The 12,281-nt window shown below is 38.3% G+C and overlaps 1 protein-coding gene across 17 annotated transcripts in view; it reads right to left on the minus strand.

Moving 5' to 3' along the window:
• LOC122571183 (protein sprint) overlaps positions 1-12,281 on the minus strand; it is a 209,019-nt gene that overhangs the window by 3,841 nt on the left and 192,897 nt on the right. For 15 of the 17 annotated variants that reach the window (XM_043734592.1, XM_043734591.1, XM_043734590.1 and 12 more), the window contains 6 exons: positions 11,448-12,150; positions 10,739-11,212; positions 9,985-10,129; positions 9,019-9,248; positions 819-1,279; positions 120-251 (listed from right to left, as the gene is read on the minus strand). In XM_043734592.1, the coding sequence (XP_043590527.1) occupies positions 120-251; positions 819-1,279; positions 9,019-9,248; positions 9,985-10,129; positions 10,739-11,212; positions 11,448-12,150 (2,145 nt within the window). The remainder of the gene's footprint in view (positions 1-119; positions 252-818; positions 1,280-9,018; positions 9,249-9,984; positions 10,130-10,738; positions 11,213-11,447; positions 12,151-12,281) is intronic. The other 2 variants (XM_043734589.1, XM_043734600.1) reach the window with 1 other exon arrangement.

A 12,281-nucleotide genomic window follows, 5' to 3' on the forward strand; every position in this document is an offset into this window, starting at 1 on the left:
TAAAGTTTGCTCCGAATACGATACACACTTATGAATATTACGATAAACGTTTAAATTTCGGATTAGACAAGAAGAATCATATTTATTTAAAAACGAGAACGGCTCGTAACGCGACTTACAGAGTTGAAAATTGCCGAAAAAGCTGCGAGAAGGTTTTCCAGCTTATCCAAAGGCGAATCCGCCTTCTGAAGACGATCGATGCACTTGAGGATTCGTTCTAAATTGGGCTCCGATGGGGGTACGATCTTTGGCTGTAAACAACACTATTATTAATATTTATCGATTTTTATTTTAAGCTTAATCGCTTCGATGATATAAACTGTAATCTACTTTAAGAATTTGAGGCCTTCTAGCTACGTATTTCTAGATTCTGATTACTCTAATCACTAATAGAAGAAACTAGATGTGCTAGAGAATCTATATCACGTATAAATAATTACGGTTAGACAAAGACTCGCTATTTTAAAAATCTGCCAAACAGCGCTATAATCAAAGCCTATTTCTTCTGCTCTCTTTGAATCGGAAATAAATCGAAATAAATAAAGTTACTAATCTCGATTTTCACTTTATTCTCTTTCTCAACCGTCCAGAGAGGGAGAAGAAAAAGAACTCCCCTAATCTAAGGGAAATCCAAAAGAAACTAAAATATTTAATCTCCACTAAACTACAACGACCTACGATCATAGAAGGTAATAATAGCCTGTGCAAACTACCCCTACTAGTAAACTACCCTCACAGGAGAGACTACAAGAATAAACTCTATAATAGAACAACTCCCATTCGGCAGACAATGATTATTTCGACAAACAGTTACTAACTCGAACGCCGAGATCCTGAATGTGTTTCCCTTGGGCGTGTTGAATGCTCTCGGCGAGGGTTTGCAACGAACCGGTGGCTGCGTAATGATCCACAAACAGTCTGTAAACATGTTCCCTGAGCGGTCTGACCACCAGGTTCATCATCACGCCCTCTAAAATCGCGTCCAGATTCAAAAATTCATTTGCCTTCAGCTTCAATCTCTCCTTCTCCACTTCTTTCTCGAACTCCTTTTCGCCGTGTTTCACCAAATAGTTTTTCATTCCAGACATGAACTGTCTCATGTTTCTCATAACCACGTGCGGACTGGCTTCTTTCCCTTCTTTCGTGCATTGGATGAAATTATCGATATTCTGAGAGAAGGTGGTAGTTTTGTCAGCGGCTAGCTGCAGGGCGTACGATCTTATGGTGGAGCCTGTGCCTCCGTTTTCACGATTCCTGAGGGCTTGCAACCTCGGAGGAGCTGTGGAACAAAGAAAAATTCGATTAGGTTCTTGGTTCAATTAATTACAGGGTTTTATTCGTGTTTATCGTTCGATTATCAAATTTAAGCTTGTTATTAGATTATTAAGTCTTTTATCAAATATGGGGGTAGGCGTCGATTGAAACAAATGATTTTAGCGTGAACGATCTGTCAAAATTATTCGACAATAATTTTAGCGTGAACGATCTGTCAAAATTATTCGATAATAATTTTAGCCTGAACGATCTGTCAAAATTATTCGATAATAATTTTAGCCTGAACGATCTGTCAAAATTATTCGATAATAATTTTAGCCTGAACGATCTGTCAAAATTATTCGATAATAATTTTAGCCTGAACGATGTGTCAAAATTATTCGATAATAATTTTAGCCTGAACGATCTGTCAAAATTATTCGATAATAATTTTAGCGTGAACGATCTGTCCAAATTATTCGATAATAATTTTAGCGTGAACGATTTGTCCAGATTATTCGATATCTTTTATTGATTTTAAAGCGGGGATGATTATTTTATTGCGCGTGGCTTCTAGTTTATTAATTCTGATAACAAGAAACGAAAGACCGTTGATATAAAACGTTGACTAAAGCATCGATAAAGAGGAGTAAGCGTTGAAATAGTGGTTTAAACAATAGATAATGAATGAAGAATGAACGTCGATAGAGGGATGCAAATACTCGTACTCCTAGTTCCATACTGTTATTTAAATATTACTGTTATTTAATCTTTTTTTTAATTTGATATCTTAGCAAATAGGCACGGTATCGCAAAGCGCTGTCTTATCAATAGGAAGCTACTAATGATACGTGAGATTTTAAACTAAGTGAAGTATGTTAAAAACATTACAAACAGACTTTATCTGTACACCATACACATGCTTATAAAGATAGTAAATTGATCTTCTCTCGCTATCGGTTAACATCCATGCTATAATTTGTTGGAAGAAAGCTCCTTAAGCTATGCAAACATAATTTTCTTCGTGTTTTCCGATATAGAGCTCTTTCAATACGGTGTTCAAATATTTAAAGGTTCAGAAGAGAACGCATGTGTTTGTTGAACTTTTGGAAATTCAACATTTGTAATATTCGAACGTTTCTAAATTTAAAAACTTGGTAAAGAAATAGTAAAGAATTTGAAATCGCCGCTTACACTTACAAATTGAAATACTATTTTGCAATTTCTTGAAAATGCCCCGGAACCATTTGTAAATTCTCAGAAAGATATTACTCTTCTGTATGACTTGCTCGCTCTTTTCCGTATTCAGCTTCACCGTGGTATGATCGATCATCTTCTTCTTAACTTGCCAAATTTTCCAAAATTTTAGTTTGCACCGTTCCATGGCTGTTTTATATAATAATATCGTTGTTTTATATCCTCAATGCAGGAATCTTGGCTCGTAAACTATCAAATACGCTGACAAGCTCGATTTTCCACAGTTTTCTTCTTCACAAGCTTCAGACAGTTCAACTATTCGTGATCTTTCTACAGTGTTACACGCTCGATCGATAGATCCCTGCAACGAGTCTACTTTCTATTCGTATTTCTTCTTTCCGCCAATTGTACTCGCCGCTATCTGAGGCGAAGATCGATTAATTTGCGGAAATGTTCTCCGATCGAAGGACTTCTGTTCGAGGCAATTGGCTTATCAGCTTCGGAACTCCACGGAAAATTATCGATGACGACGACACGGGGCAGCACGCTTAGACGTCTTCGAGATTCGTCGGCCAGTTATCTCGTCGACCCTGGAATCTTACGGCCAGATATATGCACCCTCCTTTGGAAAAGCTTCTTCTACGAGGACTGTTCGTTGTTGTTTATCATTGGAGAACGATCGACAGAAATTTCGTTCGATTCTTTCGCAGGAGAATGGAAAAACGATGCTCACAAGAATCCTCTTCACGAGACAGAAATTCTCTTCAAAAATGGAAAATCCTTCGTGTAATCTTCCTATTTTCCTGCAACGAAGCTCGAACTCGATCAAACCTTTTTGTCAAACTTATCCAAACTTTTTCGATCAATCGTCGCTATTCCACGCAAAATTTTGAACCAACAAACTGTGAAACAACGCGAAGAAATTTTGACGAACGCTATATGCACCGATCGAAACTCAACTCGAATCGTCAACAAAACTTACGATGATCTTCAGAGATCGAAGTTATCGAGCAGGTTGGATCCAATTCCATTCTCCACGAAGCTTCACTAGCGATGAATCGGTGAACACTGAACTATGGACAGCGCTATCGCGAAAAGGTAACCTCTGGGCTGCTTTGTATTGGTAGAGGGGCAAGTAATCGGCTTCTAAACGGAAGATGTATGTTGCCGATTTTCGGCGATAAGTCCGGTCCTTTCCTACCCTTTAAGAGGGAACTATCACCTGACAAAATTGGAAGGATTTATAGACCCATCCACTCATAGACGGCTCTGCGATGAATTGCAAAATTTCCGTTATCTTCCGAGCGTAAGTTTAACTACCGTAAAGTTTGAATGCTTTTAATAGAAAGCTCTAGGTTATCCATTAGGCGAAGCCTCTGTCGCGTTCTTCGTCGTGATTACAATTAGACTTCGGTTGTTTATGCATTTACGGGAAAATCTAAAAACTTCTTTAATTGCATCCATGATATGTTTAAAATATGTTTCTGCATAAATTTTCATTCACGGTGAACGAGCGATATAAAAATTTCGTTATAATTCTTCGCAGAAATATCTTTTACGGTCTTTAAAACTAGCGGGAAAACAACCCTTGTTACCTGGCCATTCGAAAAAGAAAGAAAATAGACTACAAAATATCCGAAATAATTTGTCAAGAATCATCGCTGATAATTGTGTCGGATAACGAATTACAGACATTGTCAGACGATTCGCAGCCTATTCACGAAAACAAGGAAGTTCTAGCGACTTGTTTGTTACTGCGTTACGACGTAATACGTTACGTTGAGTGCTGGAAATGGATCGGCCACTGTCACATCGTGATCAATGTTTCCATATTGTTACGAGTACGACGTCGTTTTATGCTTATCGCTGTCGTTACTTCGGTAACAACCAAATCTTTTCTTCGTGGACAAATATCGTTCCCTTGCAGAGGCAAACAGTTAAAGAAAAAGGAACGGTTGTAGAACAGGACAAGTTTCCCGAAAAATTCTACGAGAAACTATACATCAACGACCGCACTTGCGCATATTTTTGCGATTTTATATTTTTATGAAAATAATTGAAAAAGTAGGCCCCAGACACGGAGATTCGTTTCGTCCATTAAACGTTATATCGGTTACTGTATTTTCGATATTCAACATTTTTGCGCATCTTTGCGTATCGAATATTCCAGAAATCCGTTAAATATTTTCGAAACGACGAAACGATCGTTCAAATTATTCCCAGCGATTTTATTTTATGGCCGGCTATGAAACAACCCCTCGGAAACGCGCCATTTAAACTTAAGGGACGACTACGAGCAACGACGCGCAACACGCGAGCTTGCTGTTCCAACTACTGACACCTCGTAAACTATTTCAATTTGTTGGTAAATCCAGCCATTATCGTTCGCCTTGTAGGCAGGTACCGTCGTTCTCGTCATAAACCCACGAAGATGAAAATATATATTGTAATATCGACACATTGGCGAAATTGCGCGAGATTAAATTTACTTCAAATTTCTAAAAATTGAACGTCGTTTCGTACAAACGATATTTTCTTGAAATTCTTCGGCTAATTTGTTCCGTATACCTGACGGATTTATCGCACATTTGGGTTTCTCCGGGCTAATGTTGAAGCAATAAAGCGACAAAACGAAAAAATTGAATGTTGGAATCGTGGCAATAGCAGGCCAGGATTTCATTTCTATTTTCATTTCTACGATCGATTATTATACTTGTTTTAATTATTATCTTTCATTTATGTTTTCATAATTTAGGTCGTTTCACATTAAAAAAAAAGTCAGGGTACCGAGGACCGTAGAAATTCGAGATCTATCGAGAATTAATACAATTTTCGTTCAAAATTTTGCAATTCAAAACTACTACGACAATTAGAAAATACACGTTTGAAAAATATAAATCAAAACAACGTTGAGGTGTAGAAAATTTGAGGATTCGAAAAATATACGTTAGAAATTTCCTCTTATCCGAAATCTCTTTCGTTCTTCTCTTTTCTCTCTTTATACTTTACATACTTTATCGACTTTATCGTTGAAATCGTTGCTAGAAAATTTCAAATGCACCGTAAAATAAATCGAACGTGAAAATTTCCATGGCTCCGAACGAATTGATTTTCGGAGGGACCAGATAACGAGAACGTCGATACTCCCTTACAAAAGAAAACAGGGACAAAAGAGTACTCGGGGAGTAGACGAAGATAATTAACGACCGATGCTAGCCGCACCGAGTGAAACGGACGCGCTTTCCATACGACAGATTACGTTTTCAATGCATCGTTTTCAACGTGAGTTTCTGTATTCACCGGCTGTTCACGTGCACGACTAACGATCAGCAGAATCCAGGTATCTGTCACGATTCAACTGTACCGTGTTACAAATTGCTACTGTATCTGCCAACTCCATTTATCTTTATTATGATTTTATAATAGATCGACCACGTCTTGTCACGTTGTGTTTTTATTTCCGTCTTTTTCTTTTCTTTTTCGAATAGTCTTTTTTATATCTCAGCATCGATAGCAGAAGCTGCTTGTTGATTTTATCTAAAATACTTGGTTCGTTCTTCTTCCTGTTCTCTGTAAAGCACGATGGACGCTCATGTTTCATCCACTGTTTTTCTTATTTCGATATTGCTAATTAAATATTGACGCGCTTTGGTGCTCGAACGGAGATAATTTTGTTTAAGTGGACTTTTTTACGGGAAAGTAAAATAATCTCTTTTTTTTGTTATAGAAAAAATGATTCGTACTTTACGATGATAGTTTGTTCTGTCGTTCTTTATGAAACGACTTCTTTAATCTACTTATAGCATAATTACGCACTGGATTTCTACGTTTCCTTCGCAAGCGCGTGGCACAGTGACTTCATAATTTCGATGATCCACATCTAGGCGAGATAATTTCGCGAAGAAATGGGGTAACATGGATGAGATTGAAACGTAGCACGGTAACGAATTTTTACAAAGACACGCGTGCCCAAGGCGATGATAATCGTATCGCGATGAACGCGTGTATCGCGGCATAATAAAATGATTTCCGCCATGTGTGTTACATTGACACCGAAGATAAAACGTTTCTATTTTAACTGATGCGTTTGTTGCGCGTGCCACTGGCGATTTCTCTTGTCACGAAACTGTGAACAGTAAATAAAGGACGATGCTTATTTCATACTCTTCCTTTTACGAATTTTGTTTCTACATTTTTTTAGTTGTAATTTATCGAGCAATAAATTTTGCATTTCGAATAGTGTCCGAGAGGATTGGAGTTTAGTCAAAAATTATTAATCATTTCTGTTAATAAAATGAATATCTTATCATTAAAATTAAATAAATACTATTGTCCTATAATTATAGCATTGCAAGTATATTATTGTAAAATATTTACGATATTTCTATCAATTACAATATTCGCAATTTAATTATAAATTGCAAGCATCGTCGATAAAGTCGTAAAATTACAACAAAAGAAATTTTCACTGAATAGGAGAACGATAATCTTCGAAACTGCTCTCTATGAAAAGAAAATTCGTCGATCTTCGGTATCCTTCTCTTCGTGAATTTTTACGAAGATAAGTTTAGCATAATTTTATTTCGTTCTTCCCTATAAAAGGAAGCTCAACAATTTTTAATACCTTCAGATCGTCCTTGTATCAAGACAATAATTACAAATGTACAACATAAAATCCAAGAAGAAACGTAAGAGAATTACATAGTCTTCAACTTGAGGAGGATACGCATCGGTAGTGTTCTTCCTTTGCATTCTGTAATTTTTGGCGTTTTCCATTTACGTTGCTTGTCCATTGACGGAATAAAATAATAAAGAGACAGTACGTAAAAGCACCGAATGGAATTAATAATTAATAATTAATAATTAGTAAATTTAGGGGGCAACGTGCACTTTGTGAGTCACAGGGTCTGCCTGAGTTTAAGCCTCCTTATCGCACCTCCATTGAGCATCGTAAACTACCGTTTGAAAGGGGTCGGCATTGTGATATCTCCATGGGAAGGAAGTGTTTGACGATCGATGGAAAATTTTGGAAGTTTGCTCGCAGTCAGAGGAAAATTGCGCGTCAATACCGAAATTCTAACAACGGAAAACGTTACGTTTTATTCGTTCGTTATTGTTATTCATACAGTTGGATGACGAAAGCTTACAGTTTGTCTGTATAGATCAATTAATTCCAGTTTTAATCTATTAATTATGCAAGAGTGTTCATGAATATTCATGTTTATGCATATTTAATCTGCTTAGTTTCTTGCTTTCAAATTCCTTGGTCTAATTTCCTAATTTATATATTTTTTCGACTATCGAGTATTCTCACCTTTGTAACGTGTCAGCTCTTTGATTCCTGGATTCCCTTATTTTTTCTCCAAATACATTTATATTCATTTTATAAACTATCGAATATATTCGAGCTATCAAGTTTTTAAAACAACGAACTTTTTACTTTTCCAATTTTCTACAATCTTCTAATTTTTCGATTCCTCGATTTCCACATTTTTATTGAAATAAAAAATTTCTTCATTTCCAAATCTCCCATCTTATTCTTCTAATTCTCTCATTTCTTGATTCTCTGATCTAATGTTCTAACTTGCCAATTCGTATATTCGCAAACTTTCGAATTTACTGTAACTTTCTACCCTGCTACCCCTTTTACTCTAATTTTGCAAACGTTTGAATTTTCTATTTTGCCCACAGCCAGATATCGAGTCCTTTTAAAACCCATCAACGAACATCGACACCAGCGTTTCCTGTTCGACAAACGGCATGCGTCGCAGACAAAGATCATCTGAAAACGATCATCAACCTCTTATCCTCTTATCTCCACCTCCAGACGAGAAACGAGCGTAGTCATCAGCATATAACATCAGACGCATTATCCATCTAGCGTTAGATAGAACGATCGACGAAATCAGAACGCGTGTAACGTGACCGCGTTTACTCCGACAATCTCTTCTTAACGCGGTTCTTTTTCTCTTTAGAATCGGTTGTCGTTGCAACGTCATAATCCATTCGGAAGCTCCTTTTATTCGCGATAGTCAACACAATGGTACGCTTCTTCTATGACACATCCCACTATTGCCTTCCTCTCGGTCTTGAGCTATCGATCGGTCACGACTGTGTCATCTACGACTCGTGACCTTCTGGATGCGATTTCCGATACACTTGCGCCATGCATTGGCAATGCACTTCGATGGATCTTTGACTATGAGTCATTCGATACTGACAGTTGTCGATAAATCGCTGTATAAATATGTTTTATACGTATGTTCCAGTTCTACGTTCTACATGCGTGCTCCAGTTCGGCTAGCATACTTTGTTTATGCGAAATGAACACTGTTTAATACATACTAATAGTACTATCGACGATCGAAGAGTACCGAGTTTGTATCGAACAAATAGAATTGAAAGATACGTTATATATGCTATAAAAAAGAATAAAATAATCTTCAGAAATTCACGGTGGTATATTTTCAAAATCTCTATCTGTTGTTCTTTCATTTTTCCATCTCTTTTTAAACGTTTGCTATTGTCTTCTAGAGCAAGAAAGGGAATATAAGCGCGTACACTTACAGAGAAGAGGGTCCAGTCGTTCTTTGAAGCTCTTGTTCCTCTTCATCCTCTCCACGTCGCTTTCGTCCGTCTCCAATGGCGTCTCCCACTCGGAAGAGTCATAAGTTTGGTCCTTCCTGGTGTCTCCAGCCTCCTCTCTTTCGTTCCTCTTCTCGACGTTGTCGTACGAGGAGTTCCTGTCGCTGTAAAGCGACTCCGACGTGTCTGGCGGTTTCAACAGCTCTGGGTACCTGTTCGACATACGTCAAAATCACTGATAATTATTTTAAACAATTTACAGTCGCGTCATTGATTGTTTTCACGTATTTTTATGGTATAGTAACATTCGGTAATTTTTCTGCGGTTCTTCTCCCAAAAATTGCTCGGCTTCGTTAGAAATGAATTTCTTTTAAGCGGATCCCATTAAAAATTGCTGAAATCTTTCACGCACGATCATTTCTACTTTTTACTAAAATTTAAAGATGGCAAGATATGTACAAGTTTATTGCTAAAGCTGTTAATTAATAGACTGCGAATGTTTCTGCGTTTTGGGGGAATTTAAGATTCCAAAAATCTACAGAGTGCGTACAATATGCAAAGAGACGTGTAATATTTAAAGTAGACCATTCAGTATGATGTTTAGGAGACGAAACAAATTTCTATCTGGATTCCATTTCTTTCATCGTGTTGATAAAAATATAAAATCGAATAAACATTCGCAGTATAGTAATTAATATTTTTTCTTTAACACTCGTCAAGTGATTCGTATTGGCTAGACTCTCAGTAGGTTTTATCGACCAACGCAAATTGTTGGAAAGTGGACTTTTATCTCCTTATAGCAGCAGTCCCTCAGATATAAGAAATATGTTTCTCTCGTCCGAATTTAAACAGCTTTGTTTGATTTAAGCATCCATTATCAGTGCCATTGATGACTGTAAATAACAAGAAATAGTAGCAAATTGTGAATGATGTCGGCTGGAAACTTACCGTTGGAGGATGATACTCTGAACGGTCAAAGTGTTCCCAACAACGTCCCTGTCGCACTCCTCGTCCGGAAACTTTCTGGCCACATTGTCGCCTTCGTAATCTGCATCACAGTCATAGTCCGGATCGCAGTCGTCTCCTTCGTTGCCTGAACAAATATTATCAAATGTCGTTATCGTTGCTCCTATCGATCCATCCTCTATATTCATCGTTTACAAAGAAAGAAAATTGACTTTTCAATGAATTTCGCGCACAGCTTGCGCATCTACATGCGTGTAATTGATTGACTAATCGAACAGAATACAATTCTTATATAACAGAAGAGAACGTGTTGATTTATCGGAAGCTTGTCTAAACTTTCTCAAATAGAGATTAGATTATGCGAATCGTTATATTCATTGCGACATGATTTGCTGATGTTATGTAAAGATTGGACAAGAGATTCGATCGTATCTTTCGTTTCAAGTTGCTTGTTCGTTGCTATATTATGGTGTATTATCGATGTGTTTGATGTAACGACACGATGTCGGTTTCGTTGATTCGAAAAGAAATCGCGTATGTGTGCACTACAACTTGAACAAGGTGTTAGATTCTTCGTTCATGTCTTTCGATATGATTTTTTTCCTCGTTCACCTCAAAATTATTTAAAGGATCGAAGAAGCGATAATTTAACGATAGATCTCCAACTAGAGAAATCATCGCTTTTCACAAAATCATAAATAACGAAATACATAATGAATGAGAAGTCGTATCGCACCGATAAATTCCCAGCTGGAGTCCACGGCCCAGGAAGTGTCGTTGAACACCTTGGTCCTGATCTTTGGTGGTTGTACTGGCTTGGCACGTGGAATCTTCTTCGTCTCTTTGGTGCCGAGTCTCTTGGCCAGATTATCCACGGAAGACGAGATCAGAGGCGTCTTATCTTCCGTTTCTTCCGATTCCTCCCAGTCGATCGGATGCAGCTGATTAGAATTTGCACCTACTGGCGTTTGTAGCCACCCTGGTTCGCTGTGTCGATATTTATTCGTTGCTGGGTTGTTCCTAGGTCGTCTTCTTGGTATTATCGCCGCGTTCTGAGCGATAGCGTCCGCTGGCTCCGCGTAAAACGGACTACCCTGCTTCGACTCTGGTGTCAGGGGGCTGTTGCTCTCTGATTTGGCCAGCATTAAGCCTAGTTTGTTCCTGGGAGGTGTCACCGTGCTGGGACTGTTCAAGGAATTCGCGCTACCTGCTTGGTAAACGATAATTTTGAATCAGTGGCAGTGCATATGCGAAGATCGTTGAACAATTTGCTTATTATTTATTGATATATCCAATTTCGAAACTGCAGATTATTATGCTCTTTTACATTCATAAATTCGATGAATTCAAATAGAAGTTTGTTCCACCTATCAATTATTATAATGTACAAATACTACGATATATAAATTGCGCCAAATAAACCCGATTCTGCATTAAATACTCACAGACTCGAGACAACAGATCAGGTCTCCTTCCCATTCCTGTTTCCTCCGGCGATCCATTGCTCTGCTCCACAGGCTTCACCTCCTGAGCAGGCTTAAAGCTGCTAAACTCGGGACTGGTCATCTCTTTGTAACTCAATTTCTCATTTCCAATCGACTTATCGTTTCTCACGATCATCCTGTCGTTCCTCACTATCAACTGCTCGCTCGTTGGTAGTCGTTCGTTGAAATTTCTCTCGGAATTTGTATTTGCAATTCTGTCTGGGGCCATCAGTCGATCGTTCGAGTTCCTCAGTCGGTCCTGAGGATTCGCTGGTCCATCATTCCTGGCCAGTTTGTCGTTGGGAGACCAGGTGGAATGGTTCGACTGATCGGTAGTATTCCAAATATCTTCGTAATCGGAAATCTTGTCTCCAGGCGAACTTCGATAGTACGACTCCAAAATGTCAGATTCCTGGTAGTGTTGCGAGTTCTTTCGAGCTTCTCGGTCTCGTCTTCGTTTCGATTTGCTCGTACTGGATGGCGTAGTTGGTGAAAGAACGTTGGGCGTCTTGGCGCCTGTGTTTGGGACTAGTTTTGACATTGGGGAGAGTATCGGCGTCGTCGGAGACAAGGGTGACTTCACGGAGAAGTTCGAGGTCAGAGACTTGTTCGATGTGGCGCTCTGTGGGCTCAACAGAGAAGTGTTGGGGTCCGATGGGGTGTTCTGAAAGAGAAAGACAAAGAGTCAGTGATTTCATTTTATTATTGTTCGATTGGAAATCAATAGATTTTGAACAGAGTGTTGTGAATTAACAGTGGATAAAGAATACAGAGTTCATAGAGAAATTGGTTGCA

Source organism: Bombus pyrosoma, linkage group LG9 (assembly GCF_014825855.1).
Source record: "Bombus pyrosoma isolate SC7728 linkage group LG9, ASM1482585v1, whole genome shotgun sequence".
NCBI classification, from domain to species: domain Eukaryota; kingdom Metazoa; phylum Arthropoda; class Insecta; order Hymenoptera; family Apidae; genus Bombus; species Bombus pyrosoma.